At 36.7% G+C, this 14935-nt stretch overlaps 1 protein-coding gene and 1 long non-coding RNA gene across 2 annotated transcripts in view; one reads left to right on the top strand and one right to left on the bottom strand.

Moving 5' to 3' along the window:
- The window catches only part of LOC141340133 (uncharacterized), a 42904-nt gene extending 34390 nt beyond the window's left edge, over positions 1-8514 (bottom strand). The window contains exons 1-2 of the mRNA XM_073845064.1: positions 8364-8514; positions 5484-6519 (exon numbers count right to left, since the gene is read on the bottom strand). Coding sequence (XP_073701165.1) covers positions 5484-6347 — 864 coding nt within the window. The 5' untranslated portion in view covers positions 6348-6519; positions 8364-8514. The remainder of the gene's footprint in view (positions 1-5483; positions 6520-8363) is intronic.
- A 708-nt stretch (positions 8515-9222) lies between these two features.
- LOC141340326 (uncharacterized) lies at positions 9223-14200 on the top strand. The gene is made up of 6 exons (XR_012356562.1): positions 9223-9492; positions 9827-9852; positions 10030-10126; positions 10459-10548; positions 10860-10942; positions 12646-14200. It is a non-coding gene; the product is annotated as an uncharacterized lncRNA (long non-coding RNA).
- The last annotated feature ends 735 nt before the right edge of the window (positions 14201-14935 follow it).

Raw genomic sequence — 14935 nt, 5'->3', positions numbered from 1 at the left:
ATAATCCCGTACCTGGGAACGCTCACTTCCGGTTCGGGGTACCCGGTTCACTTCCTCTATGGCGGCCATAAGAGCGTGCCACGCCAGCTCTTTCATTGCAAAGTTTTGTCGGTTATGTACCCAATCCTGAGCGTTTTTCATCGGACTGTCTTACTGCTGCCAACCGGACTGTATCTACTGTGTGTGAACCTCTTCTGCCTGCCCTTTATCGACCCACGCTCTCTCTACGGACTATTGCTATTGATCTCAGCCTGCCTCGACCCCTTTGCATGGACTTTGACTTATCTTCTGGATTTACCTTCACCACACCAGTCTGCCGTTGTTGACCTAAGCCTGTTTGATTTGTCTGTTTATAATAAACTGTTGCACATGGATCCAATGTCTCTCGATTCCTCTGCTGCCGCGTCACACGAGCAATAAACTGCTACAGAACCCTTGATTCTGTGGATCTATATTAATTTTTAGCCCTGACATACCACAATTCGGACAAGTTAAATCACCAATCAGCTCATTCAGTCGTGCAACATGAACAAGCAGCCACTGTTGTGTAGAGTGCACTTTATTTATAGATTGGCTTATATCTAAACCACCCTGGTTTCCCATCGACAGCTTACGTTCAGATGCGCTTCCTGAGGGCATTTCACTAGGTAGTCCATCACTAATTTTCCTTTTCCCCCTTGCAAGTGACAACTGCTGTACTCTTTTCGAGGATTGACGCAAAGTCATTTTCATTCATTCACTCAAAAGATCCCGCGGAAAGCTAAACCAAACAAGGAAGTGTCAAAGCATACCATGTGACGATTCTGAACGAATCACGTTGTCAGAAATTATCTTCAGCCAATGAGATTGCGCATTTAGAGTTAAATCCCCTCTTGTACTTTCACGATTGGTTGCTGATAAAAAGGAAATGACCATATTTGGATTCGACAGCATTGTACAGAAGAGAGAGAGCTTTCCAGCAGTTTACGTGATGACTGGGTACAGGCAGAGATCGCGGAGCAGCATGTTGATTTAGAACGCCAACTTTTGTTGAATTTATGAGAAATCTACAGACGCAAACAGACAAAGTGCAGTAAAATAAAGAACTAAATGTGTATTTCAGACTTTTTTTCACCACAAGTCTAAAAGAAGACATGTTATTGAAGACAAATATCCAAAAATCTTAAAATTGACCAATAAAAAAAAAAACGATGTTTTTGCCTGCCGTGTCTCGCCTTAAAAGTGAATTGAATGTCAGTTTGGTAAGTGGTTAAGGGCCGGGCTGAGTGCTGAGGCCAAGGCCATATAGGCTGCTCCACCATGGCGTTCCAAGTTTCATGATCCACCATGTCTTCCTAAACGGTTTGCTCCGCCAAGGCTTCCCGAGCTTTTGTAATTCAACAATGGCTCCCCGAACTGTCTGTACAGCTCCCTGATGCACCATGGCTCCCCGGTCCACCATGGCCCCCCAAGCAGCACCCTGATCCACCATGGCCCCGCAAGCAGCACCCTGATCCACCCTGGCCCCACAGGCAGCACCCTGATCCACCATGGCCCCCCAAGCAGCACCCTGATCCACCCTGGCCCCCCAAGCCACACCCTGATCCACCCTGGCCCCACAGGCAGCACCCTGATCCACCATGGCCCCCCAAGCAGCACCCTGATCCACCCTGGCCCCACAGGCAGCACCCTGATCCACCATGGCCCCCCAAGCAGCACCCTGATCCACCATGGCCCCGCAAGCAGCACCCTGATCCACCCTGGCCCCACAGGCAGAACCCTGATCCACCATGGCCCCCCAAGCAGCACCCTGATCCACCATGGCCCCCCGGGCAGCACCTGGATCTGTCAAGGCCCCTTGAGTACGCTGATCTGTCATGGCTCCCCCAAGCTCTCTGATCCACCATGGCCCCTAAAGTACCCTGATTTGTCTTGGCTCCCAAAGCTCACTGATCTGCCATGGCTCTTTGAGGTCCTTGATTTGCCCTAGAGACCTTCTATGTCTCCCTCAGTTAGCAGCCTCCAGGGGGCCAATCCCCCTCCCCAGTTGATTATGTTACTGCGTGAGATGTACCCTCTGGGAAAGGGGAGTTATATCAAGTTTACGGACTGATTTTGCCTTATTTTTCACCTTTCTTTGTTACTGTTTGTCTTAAATGTCTTTATATTGTATTGGATATATGTTCCCCTGATTACCCTTTGTGGATTTTATTAAAGAACTTTCATTTAATTCTAACCTCTGTGTTGCATATAGTCGTGACACTATGAAGGTAAGTGATATAAGGCTATAAGCTGTACAAAAAGAAGTGGACCACATCATGAAATCAAGACAAGAGCTGATAGGTTCTTAAAGTACTGAGATTGTAGGGGCTGAAAGTGCAAAAAGTGAAAAGTTTTACACACTGTGTGAACAGTGTATGACCGAACTGTGTAATTTGGCAACAGAAAAAAATGCTGTGCAAATGAGAATGAATGAGAAGTGTTTGAAGTATGTGCTTAAAGTTATGAGTTGTATAATGTAGCTTGGCTGGGTAGCCAAAAGAAAATAAATAAAATCGGCTGATGAGAAGCTATTTGTGCATAGATGGAGGAGGGGTATGAAAATGTGTTACTGCTGAATACAACTGATTAATCAATTTTTTAAAAATACTTTCTTTAATGTATAATTAACAAGAAAATGAATGAAGGCCAACTGCTTAGGATTGTTTATTGTAGCAAATGAATTATAAAGGAAATAGTAATAATATTTACTGTACATACAGGCTACTGAAAGTACAACAAAGAATGAACTGTGCAGATTAAAAAACAGACCTGCACAAACCTAGAATAATATTTCAATGCTTCTGATAAAGTCCATAAACGTAAACAGATATTACAACAGTAAATTGAGATCAACTAAACAATTAGCTAAAATACACTTAAAGTCCCCCTGAAATCAAAATTAAAGTTTTTTGGCTTTTAGTATGAATATATTAGCCTTAAGGTTATCTATAAACTAGTGTGCTGCAAAACAAAGACAAAATTCGCGTTTACAAGATATGAACAGTCAAAACTTACAGTCTTGTCACTTCCTCCAATATGAATCAAGGATTTGGATGATATCACCGTGCACTTCAGTTTCTCATCAAACGTTCTGTCCAATCAAATGCTCTCTAGAGTCCGTAATGTCCCGCCCCCTACACAGAGACGCATTAACCCGGAGGAGATCATATGCGCTCATATGTACGGACAGCATGTATTAAATTACACAGCCTCAGCATGATTATGAGCACTATTTGGTTTTAGCAAGTTTCATATTGAATTTGTGGGGTAATTTATTAGTCTGTGGCTGTCATAAGCTTACAAATGCGGCTTTACGAGCTCAACGGCTCTGGCCCGAGCAGATATTAATGGAGCGCTATTGGCTATTCAAAATTAGTGGGCGGGGCTGGGCAATATGTTTTTGTTTCAGTTAAAAGTACGTCACCACATAGAATAACGCTGCGTGTTTCAAGGCACTTCAGTGGACCTTTAAAATCAATGGGAACAAGTCATTTTGTTCAGTTTATGTCAATTAATTTATAATCTTCCAGTTACATTGTTGCTTTTCCCAGCAACAGACCTGCAAACTCATCAGAGAAAAAAAGGTGACAGTCTCTGGAAGGGGGGGGGGGGGGGTTTACTGAAAAACATTATTTTTTTTCCTTCTTAGCCTGGACAAGGGTTTCACAAACACACACACGCACGCAAACGCCATGGAGGGAAACTGAAAAACATTCACAAACTATGTAATATATTTTACAGTTCAAGATAAAACTTAAAAGATGTAGTTATTAAATTATATGAAATATTTCAATATATAGGAATTATCGATTCACATTGAGTGCATTATTTATTTTTTATACCATCAATATTTAACGTAGTTTGTAGTGAACTATATATAAGTATTTAAATAATTCACCCTTATAGGCTGTTTGTGTGTGAGCTTAATGTCTTTCTGCACTTGCTATAATATATATATATATATATATATATATATATATATATATATATATATATATATATATACACACACACACACACAATTACTACAATTTATTATACTAGATATTGTATAATAAATAAAAAAGAAAGCTGTCTTGAAAAATGTAGGGAGTTTAAAAGGCAGCTGCATAATAAATAATCCTCTGCTGCCATCTATTGGTTATATGGGTAATTCCATATTATTAAAAAAAAAAGTTGTTTTCTGCGAAAAGTCATTTTGTCCGATGCAGTTTTTTATGAATGAAAAATGAGTCCTTGAAGTACATTTTATTTCACAACTGTAGAGTTGGAAAATAATAAAGGCTTTAAAATATTGTGATAAGATTTTAAAAATGTGTTCATGACTTTGAAGGCAAGTTAGTGATTATCAAGAATACGATTAAGATGTCCTTGAAGAGAAATATGGCTTGCTAGCTAACGTTAGCCTAAACACGTTATGACAGTGTTTAGCTGTCAGTATTTAAATGTACAACTATGCAGATACAGAGAGTACGGGATTACCAGGCTCCGCATTTAAATGATATGTTGTTAAATAATAGTAAACTGAATGTTCACGCCGCTAACATTGTTTATAATGTTGCAATTATCATTTTTCTCAGTTTCTGATAAGAACGAGGCAGTAGATGAGTCTCAAGAGTGTTCACCTAATATATAGCACATATAAAATTAGCTTTAGCGGAAGTTTACGAGCTGCTTATCTTCATGCAGAAGTTCTAAAGAACGCTCCGTGCATACGGTCATTTCAATTTCCATCATTCCATCAGTTTCCACATTAGGTCAGGTGTCTCTTGACAGGCGCGAACACAGATGGCAGTGTGTTTCAAGATACTGAAGCAAGCGCTGAGATTGGTCCAGGAAAAATGTCATTTATAAGAATTGTCCAATAATGGCCTACATGGCACGCAAGCCCACCCCCACCTCCCTCTCTTGACAGGCGCAAGCTCAGTTGAGATTCCGATCGGCCCAGATGTCAAGCCCAACCCCCCCCCCCTCCCTCCCTACCAAAACTCTCCGGTTCTACACGATTCACGTGAATGACCCAATTGACAATGAAAACGGCGATTATCGCCGAAAAGCGACAAGTTTGCAGGTATGCAGCAAGGTAAAAGTTTGTCTAATATTTTGATACAGAGAAATCCACACATGGAATTGAGTGACATACTCGTCATAGTCACACTTTGAGGGAATCTACTGGAATCACTTAATATTTGAAATTACAGTAAAGCAGATGATCAGGTATGGCCACAGTACAAAAAAAAAGCCTTATGATAAACAAAAAGAGATGAAGGATGCATGAAAGTGATCAAATGTATCCCACATTTAGCTTTGGTGTGAACATCCTTGATTTCACACAGCTTTTTTCTCATTACACTCTTGTTTTTATTACTTTGACTACACTTGAATGTCTTTCAAAATGAATGAGCAAATGATTCTAGAAATTGCTCCTTTTTCTAAACTTCTTGCATTGAAGAAAATGGCACTTCCTTTCCAGAATGAGTTTGCAAATGACGTTTCATGTTGCTCTGACATGTGAAACTCTTCTCACAATGAACACACTTGTACGGTTTCTCTCCAGTGTGAACTGTCATGTGAACCTTAAGGTTTACTTTATGCGTGAAACTCTTTCCACACTGTTCACAGGTGTAAGGTTTCGCTCCAGTGTGAATGCTCAAGTGAACATCAAGACTTGTTTTATATGAGAAACTCTTTCCACACTGAGGGCAGGTAAAAGGTTTCTCTCCAGTGTGAATTTTCATGTGGTTATCAAGCGTACCTTTCAGTGTAAAACACTTTCCACACTCTGGACATATGAATGGCTTCTTATCGGTATGAATTATCATGTGAGTCTTAAGAACACCTTTTCGTGAGAAACTCTTCCCACACTGTTTGCAGATGAAAGGCTTCTCTCCAGTGTGAATTCTCATGTGGACAGTAAGGTATTGTTTCTGTGTAAAACTATTCCCACACAGTTTACAGATGAAAGGCTTCTCTCCAGTGTGAGTTCTCACGTGAACAGTAAGGTTATTTTTCGTTGTAAAACTCTTTCCACACTGAGGGCATATGAACGGCTTTTTTTCGGTGTGAATTATCATGTGAGTCTCAAGAACTCCTTTTCGTGAGAAACTCTCCCCACAGAGTTTGCAGGAGTAAGGCTTCTCTCCAGTGTGAATTCTCATGTGGACAGTAAGGTATTTTTTCTTTGTAAAACTCTTTCCACACTGAGGGTATATTACCAGCTTCTTTTCAATGTGAATTTTCACGTGACTGTTAAGATGTCCACTTAAGATAAAACTCTTCCCACACTGTTGGCAGCTGTAAGGTCTCTCTCCAGTCTGAATTCTCATGTTAGAATTAAGGTTTGTACTTTGTGTTTTTTGATTTATTTCTGGTGAGGATTTTTTTTATTCTGTGAGCAACTAATTGATCTTTCTTCAGTTTTGAAATCATGTTTCTCATTTTGATCTTTCTCTTCTGTTTCATTGAGTTCTTGACTCTCCTCTTTCAGTGTCATCAGGTCTGAGGTCAAATAAGAAAAATGTAAGTAAACAGCAGTTTAAAGGAGAACTCCGGTGTGATATTGACCTAAAGTGTATTGAATCATGAAACCGAGTGTGAACGTACCTTGCATATTTCATCTCGGTTTGTGTCCAGCAGTCCGAAATCTGGGGTCAGTTAGCCGATGCTCACAACAGGTTGTCAATGAGAGTCAACAGGGCATCGGAAAAGCCATGTAAATAAATCACTGTTTTACGCCATTTACGAGGCACAAAGTAGCTCCACACTTCATTGGTAGACTTCCAAGGGCCTTGACATTTAAAACGAGACATTGAGAACTCAGAAAAAGCACCGGTAGTTTATTTACAAGTAGATTTATACAGACATTTTCCACCAGGAACAGACCGGTCGCCGCCATCTTAAATGTAGTCACGATAAGTCGAGTGTCGAGCACCAAGGAATTTATCAGGTTATCAACGTATCAGGTTGTAGTTTCCTTCGTGCTCGACACTCGACTTATCGTGACTAAATTCAAGATGGCGGCAACCGGTCTGTTCCTGGTGGAAAATGTCTGTATAAATCTACTTGTAAATAAACTACCGGTGCTTTTTCTGAGTTCTCAATGTCTCGTTTTAAATGTCAAGGCCCTTGGAAGTCTACCAATGAAGTGTGGAGCTACTTTGTGCCTCGTAAATGGCGTAAAACAGTGATTTATTTACATGGCTTTTCCGATGCCCTGTTGACTCTCATTGACAACCTGTTGTGAGCATCGGCTAACTGACCCCAGATTTCGGACTGCTGGACACAAACCGAGATGAGATATGCAAGGTACGTTCACACTCGGTATCATGATTCAATACACTTTAGGTCAAAATCACACCGGAGTTCTCCTTTAAAGGCACGAAGCAACAGACATCAAAACACTTAGACTAATGCTGTCAATTAATTAAAAAACTATTTGACAATAAACAATTTCACATTGAATCTTCAAATTAATGTAAGAAAACATAAAGATTGTACATTTAAAATATGTGGCTTATTGGCATCTTTTTACCAAGTAGCCAATTGTTTATGAAGACCAGTCTCATTGAGACAAATACTGCTACTGATCTGTCTCTATTAAACACATTTCCTTCCAATTTTAATCATTAATTATAGCTATAATTAAAAACAATTATTTGTAACATGTATATTGTTGTGCTTTTATCACAACTACCATATAATGATAAAAAAAACACTCCTTTTAAAAAACCCACACATAATCTGCCATGTTCATCTTCACGTTAGAGAATTTAAAAGCAGAATTCAAGTAAGAAATATTTCCTAATTAAACTCACAAAGGTTACGATGAGAGATTTTCGGTTTCTATTTTATTGTTTGGCTCCAGAGTTGGAGAGTAACAAAGTACATGTAACATCATTTCATATTTAAAATACAAAATGAGTAACTATTACAGAACATGTTACCTGTTTCAGATGCAGAACAGTTATTTGATGCATTCATGACGTCTAGACTGGACTATTGTAATGCACTACTAGGTGGCTGTCCTGCATCTTCAGTTAACAAGCTACAGACTGGTGTTTCTGAAATATGACTATTTATTGCTTGTTGTAATGAACATTCACTGCTATTTACATTTTAATATCACACTTTTGATGATAGCAGAAAAATCACTTAATAAAACAAATGTCAAGTTAAAAACTGAAGTGTCATTGTTTGCTTCAAGCAAAATAACGTTTTTTTGTCAGATACCGCTTTCATTGTTTTCTAATCAAAAGTAGATACTGTGTTTAATGTTACACAAATATGTTTTAATTTTAATAAGGATCAAATGAATGAGTTCAGCTTTGAGAATAAAAACCAACCTGTTTGTTCCTCAGTATCTTCATGTTTGATTCTGAATGTTTCTTCAATCTTCATGTCTTCAGTCTCCTCTTTAATAAACTCCATCTTTATAATAGTGTGTCACATGGATCTCTGTTGATTCTCCAGGAGTTTTTCTGTGTGTTTGTCCACTGTGTCCTGTTTAAGATGAGAATAATTATTAGAAAGAAAAATCTATGCAAACTAGATCTCTGTGTGTCTCAATCAGCTCCTAGTTTAGTAGTCAGTGCACTACAAAGACAGTCAGAGAGTTAATAGACTTGTATATAAAAAGTATAAAATATATACAAATAACATCAAAGGTTCATATTTAGATTATAATTTTAAGCTATTTTGATTTATATTTGGTATTCAATTATTTGTACATCATATCTAATATATTAAACTTGAATGAAATCATTCTCGGTTGTGATTCCACTTGTTTGTGTTTGTTGTTGTGGTTTGTAGTCCACGTGCCGCTGAATCGAATCACTGAATCATTTCACAAATGATTCGATTCAAATGATTCGGATTCTCAGTTTCTCTCATCATCACACAATTGATTCATGATATAGAAAGCGAAATGAAACTTACCTTCTCTGTTACTAAATTTTAAGTAACACTAGATAAAGCATTACGTTATATTTAATAATGATGCATTTATTTTACATGGCTTGTAAAACGCTTTAATTGATGCAACAATGTCCATTGGTTTAAAAACTTTAAAAGCACAAACCTTTCTTCAAGCGACTGACAACAGATGAGGAGTGCAGCGCATATTTATGACGTCACATCACCAGAGCAAAATAAAAGTCCCATTGGTGCACTGCTCTCTAGAATCACAAACACATCATAGAAATGTTCCCAGACAGCACACATACGTCGGGCCGACGTCGGCCCGTGAACAGAACGTCGGCCTCATAAACTCTAGATCTAAAAAGGATCGGCCAGGCGTAGGCGGGTGTAATTCAGTCACTGCTCTATTTTGCCAGCTCATCAAACATCGGCTCTGAGTCGGCTCACGACAAAAGGCCGATGCCGCACTTTTCTGTTTGAATTTGTACGGTTATTCGTCTCTTAGCAACCCACCAGAAAGATGGCTACACCTCCGGCGACATCCGTGGCTTTCAGGTAAGTTTTCACTTGAGTTAAATTGGAAAAAATATATTTTGTTAATTCCGTGACACTTTATAACTAATAAGGCGCTTGGTGCACTGTAGTACAGGTAAAAAGACTTTGCCTTGAGCCCAACTTGAGAATTGGGCTCATTTCCAAATAACTTTTACTTGTTAAGCTAACGTTAACGGATTACTGTGTTTCCAGTAGTTTTTCTGAGGGGACGAGCTAACGTTAGACGCTGAGCAGCAAAAAGCTTAGTTCAGAGTTTGTTTTTAGTTTTTATTTCAGTAGTGTTACACTGCTTTGTCCTAACTAACGTTTTTCATCGTGTTTTTCACTGTTTCAGGCTGCCAGAAAGTCTCCGTCTCTACGGTGAGCCATGCTAACGTTATTGTTGCGGTTCCTTTTTAAACTAAAAATCTGTTTTAAATTCATGATTGGATAATGATTAAATGAAACTAGATTAATAATGTAATGATTCAATTCTAGATGTTTACTTTTGTAAATACTGCGTGACTTTGACGTATTTTAATATGTTGAATATCTAAGTTTACGCTGGAGAGGTTGCCATGGAAACGGGGCGGCAGCAAGACACCTGACACAAAACTCCGTCTCTCGCTGCTGTTGTCGTCGTCGCTGCTTTTAGGTAAGTTTAGTGCTTAAAATCACACAAGTATTACATATAACTGTTCCTTACTTGTAATTGACTCGTTTCTGTTGAATATTTACTTCGTAGAAATGGTTTAATGTCTTCGAAAAAGTTTGTTAGCATCTCACAGATGAGGTATGCTAACTCTAGAGATTGAGCTCTTGCTTATGAAACTTTTTTTATTTTTATTTATTTATTTTTTTTGCTGACAGATTGTCTGTGGGTTATTGGAAGTAGGCTCATTTATTGAACCTAAATGGCTGAAAACAAGTGAAAATGCTTCTTGATCTTGTAAGGTAAACACATACTGACAAAATATGTTCTTTCAGGAGGACAGAAATAAAGCCTCCACAACAGAAGGGAAGCTCCAAGTTTTCAAAATGTCTGAATAGAGCTGCTGACAGAAGCAGGAAATACAGGTGAACCGAAGAAGCTCATAAAAATAACTTAATATGCATTTTTCACACAATATATTTAACCTATATAACCATGTGTCTGTTAAATTATTTTGCTAAATTAATATTTATTTATTATAGTAATTTTAAGAAGCTTTTCACATCCAAATGTAACTACTTAACACTAAAAACATATTGTTATATAATTGTAGTATATTATGTATTCTTTTTTTCTGCATTGTACCTGTACTTTAACTTGTTTAACCTTCTAATAAACCAGCAACTGCATACTAAATATTGTGGTCTCTGTGACAAATTGCATGTTTTGTTCCTAGATTCTTCCATGATGATGGCCTGTGGCAGATCAGCAGACTCAGAGTGAACCTTCTTCTCCAAAGTACTGTAAACCAATGATCTAGTAAGTAAAATATCAAACATACACTACTGTTTCGTAAGTTTTGGTATGGTAAAGTTTCTTCTGCCCACCACAGCTTTGTGTATTTTGATAAATAATACAGTTAAGCAGTAATATTGTAAATTTAATATAATTTAAAATGATTGTTCTCTATTTTAATATAGTTAGAGAACTAATTTATTTCTGTGATGCAAAGCTACATTTTCAGTATCTTTACTCCGGTCTTCAGGGTCACATGATCCTTCAGAAATCATTAATCATGTGTTTGAGTTTAAGCAAGAGGATATTTTGATGAATAAAAATATATATATTTTTTTCTTTTTTTTCATTTACAGCATTTATTTAGTTTCCTTTAACTTTTGATAATTGATAATGATAAGACATTGATAATTAGAAATTAAAAATGTTTTTTCAGCAGCAAATCACCAAATTAGAATGATTTCTGAAGGATCATGTCACACTGAAGACTGGAGTAAAGATGCTGAAAATGCAGCTTTGATAAAAAGAAATTAAGTTCACAATATATTCACAAAAATCTGTTAATTTGTAATAATATTTTACAATATTATTGTTTTTACTTCATTTTTGATCAAATAAATGCAGCCTTGGTGAGCAGAAGTGTCTTATTTCAAAGACGTAAACTTTTGAAAGGAAGTGCACATTACAGTTATGATGTACCTCCCACTTATAGGGCTTGTTCACCTAAAAATGAACATTCTGTCATTAATTACTTACGCTAATGTTGTTCCAAACCCGTAAGACCTCCTTTCATCTTCTGAACACAATTTAAGATATTTTTGATAAAATCCAAGAGCTTTCTGACCCTGCATAGACAGCAAGGGTACCACCAAGACAGAGACGGGTAGTAATGACATTGTTGACATTGTCCATGTGACATCTGTGGTTCAACTGTAGTTTTATGAAACTCTGAGAGTAATTTTGTGCACAAAAGAAACTAAATTGGTACTCTCGTAGCATCATAAAATGAAGGTTGAATCGCTGATGTCACATGGACTATTTTAATAATGCTTTTACTACCCTTCTGTGCCTTGACCGTGTCAGGGCCCTTGCTGTATATGCAGGGTCAGAAAGCTCTCAGATTTCATCCAAAACATCTTAATTGGTGTTTTTAAGATGAACAAAGGTCTTACAGTTTTGGAATGACATGAGAGTGAGGAATTAATGACAGAATTTTCATATTTGGGTGAACTAACCCTTAAAATTATACTGTGGCATATGTAGTCCATTCCGTGTCTGTTCCCTGAATACTGAGGGCAAATAATATATTTACCAAGGGTTCTATAAAAATTCTTATTGTGATTAAACCAGATCACAATAAACACAAATACGGGCAACAGCAGCGATAGTATTTGGCCTCTAATGAGGTTACAAAACTCTGGACTATTGATAATAGTGAGAATGTATCAAAGTCCACTAAAGTATATAAGCACATTTTTTGTATTTTATTCCTTAACTTTAAAATAGTCTTCCTGATAATGTCCAGGGGTCAGGTACAATCTTTTTGTTTAAATTAAATAAAAATACACATTTTTAGCCAAGCATTCACATAACACATCTCAAAACATTGCACTACAATTATATGTAATTTAAATAAATCATCCTTTGTCTGAAATAATATGTAAAGCTGCTATGCTAAACTTTCTCCTTTTGCTTTCCTGTTTCTTTCTCTGGATGCCCATCCCAAGGTTACCAGAGGTTACACCAGTTCAAGATCGAATCCAGCCTTACTTGTGAAGACTTCAGAAGACGGCAACACTCAAGTTTTCAGATGATGCCAGCTGTACATGGACACACAAAACTGTGAAATATTATCCTTATATTGCCTTTAAGGGTATACATTTTCAAGCCGCTTTGTATTATTGCAGTGTTTCTAATATCTGTAAATCTGTTTACCTATAAATCCCTTTTTACTTATAAGCAACACTCTGCAGGATGACTCATAATGAAATGATGAATTTTGACAAAAACACTTTTTGCATCAACAAAATGACAAAATACTGCGTTTTCCGTCATGCAGCAGAGTTTTGCTCATAAATAAACTGGGGATCTCAGAGAAATCTTTTACATATATTAACAACTTTGTAACATACAAAGTGGATTGAACATTGTTGACCTTACCCTTTAATAATGTTAAATGATTGTGTTTAACTGAACACTTCACTGGAGACTTTAGTAATGTTTTATCATAAAAGATTTTAAAATTTGTATCATATAACTTAAAACATTTTAACTGCTGTAGTGTTTGCTCAGTTTTTATTTTGTGTTCATGTAGCTCTTGTAATATTGTACATTGGTTTTTGCCATGAAGATAGATTAGATTCTGATGTGGCAATGAAAATAGATAATTACCTTTATCTTTGAGATTCTGTCATATGGACATTTCTTTGTTGCTAAAAGATCTTTCCCAGTAAGTCTCAGTCACCTCTGGCTGATTAAAGTTTTTTTTTTTTTACATTGTAACCTTGGAAAAATGCATTTTCTGTAAACCTACTTTGAAATGAGAAGTATTATGAAATGTGTATATAATTATAGAGCAGTTAACCATGGTTTTTCAATAGCAAAACTGTAGCAACTATAAGTGTAGTAAACAAGTTTTTTTTTTTTTTTGGGTTCATAAGGTTTTGATGCCATGGTTCTACTATAGTTGAATTGTAGTAATACTACAGTAAAACTGTGGTAAGCATGACTGTAGTATCCATAGTTTTTTTTAAATCATAATAAATGTGGTTGCTATGGTTTTACTGCAAATACTATAGTAATGGTTAGTTTTGTACTTACTGTGGTTTTAATGCAACAGTCATTGTTAAACGGTTATTGTAGTAAAAATATTGATTTAGTTTTTACTATGGTTTTACTGCAAATGCTGTGGTTAATCTTTGAAAGAGTGAATGATTCTCATTTGTATGTCACTTTTGATACAAATATATCTGATAAATGTAAATGTATTTGTATGTTTAATGTATGTGTGCTATCTGGGTTGTATATAGAATAGAATTTCTTACTCATGTGATGATGCTTTTCTAAAGTTACTAACATTGTAAATCTATTAATAATATTCTTTATTTTATTAATGTTCATTTATAACACTATGCTTTCTGTTTATATACCTTGCCATTAAATTCACATTAAACTAGTCAATGCTGCTGTGTAACGTTTACAAAGGTTGTGTTATGGCAAATTTAAAAGGAATATAGTCCATTGATTATTACCTTTTCAGTTTCGTTAATTGGCAAAAACATATTCAGCTGTTACTCCATCTTCTTTTGTTAACATTGAAAAGTTTGTTTAATAAATATAAGATAATAAACAATAAACAGTTTTTTTGAAACTTTAACTAGAAGTACTTTCATCAGAAAAAAAAATCAAATATGTCATGTTGTATTAGTGTTATGGTTTTAGTGAAGTTAGACGTTTTGAAAACAAAATACCTTTAATACACCTACAGGAAAATGAAGATCAGGAGACTTGTTTGAGCTGGTCTTGTGTGTCTCTGTGGTCATCCAGACTGACTAAAACACTCAATCACTGGAGTTTTATTCAGATTTCAGGAGGCTGTTCTTACAGATGAAGACAAAGCTCTCAGATCACAAGCTTAAACACAGTATTCAAGGGATGTGATCAGTTTGTTTTAAATGAATATATTTAGCTTTAGGAGTGTGTGAATATGAATGTGAAATGATGGTGAGTGTCATCTTTTGTCTTTATTGGCTGTTGATGTTTCTGCCTCATTTCTTTAATTGGTGTCTTTGTTTCTGATCAATATCTGAGTTAAATATGAATGCAGAGGCTGAAGGTGAGACTTTCCCTGATCTCTGTGATAATGAGTCTATAGTTCTGCTGATTGGATTAGAGTCACTATAAAGCTGGGCAGATTCCTGTAACTGCTTACATCCTTTGCATATTTTATCTTCTAATGACGATCCTGAAATCTGTCTTAAACTCCAGTGATTGAGTGATTTAGTCAGTCTGGATGAC

Source organism: Garra rufa, chromosome 1 (assembly GCF_049309525.1).
Source record: "Garra rufa chromosome 1, GarRuf1.0, whole genome shotgun sequence".
NCBI lineage: Eukaryota > Metazoa > Chordata > Actinopteri > Cypriniformes > Cyprinidae > Garra > Garra rufa.
Note: the sequence above shows the minus strand (reverse complement) of the source record. Positions and strands in the feature narration are given on the sequence as shown.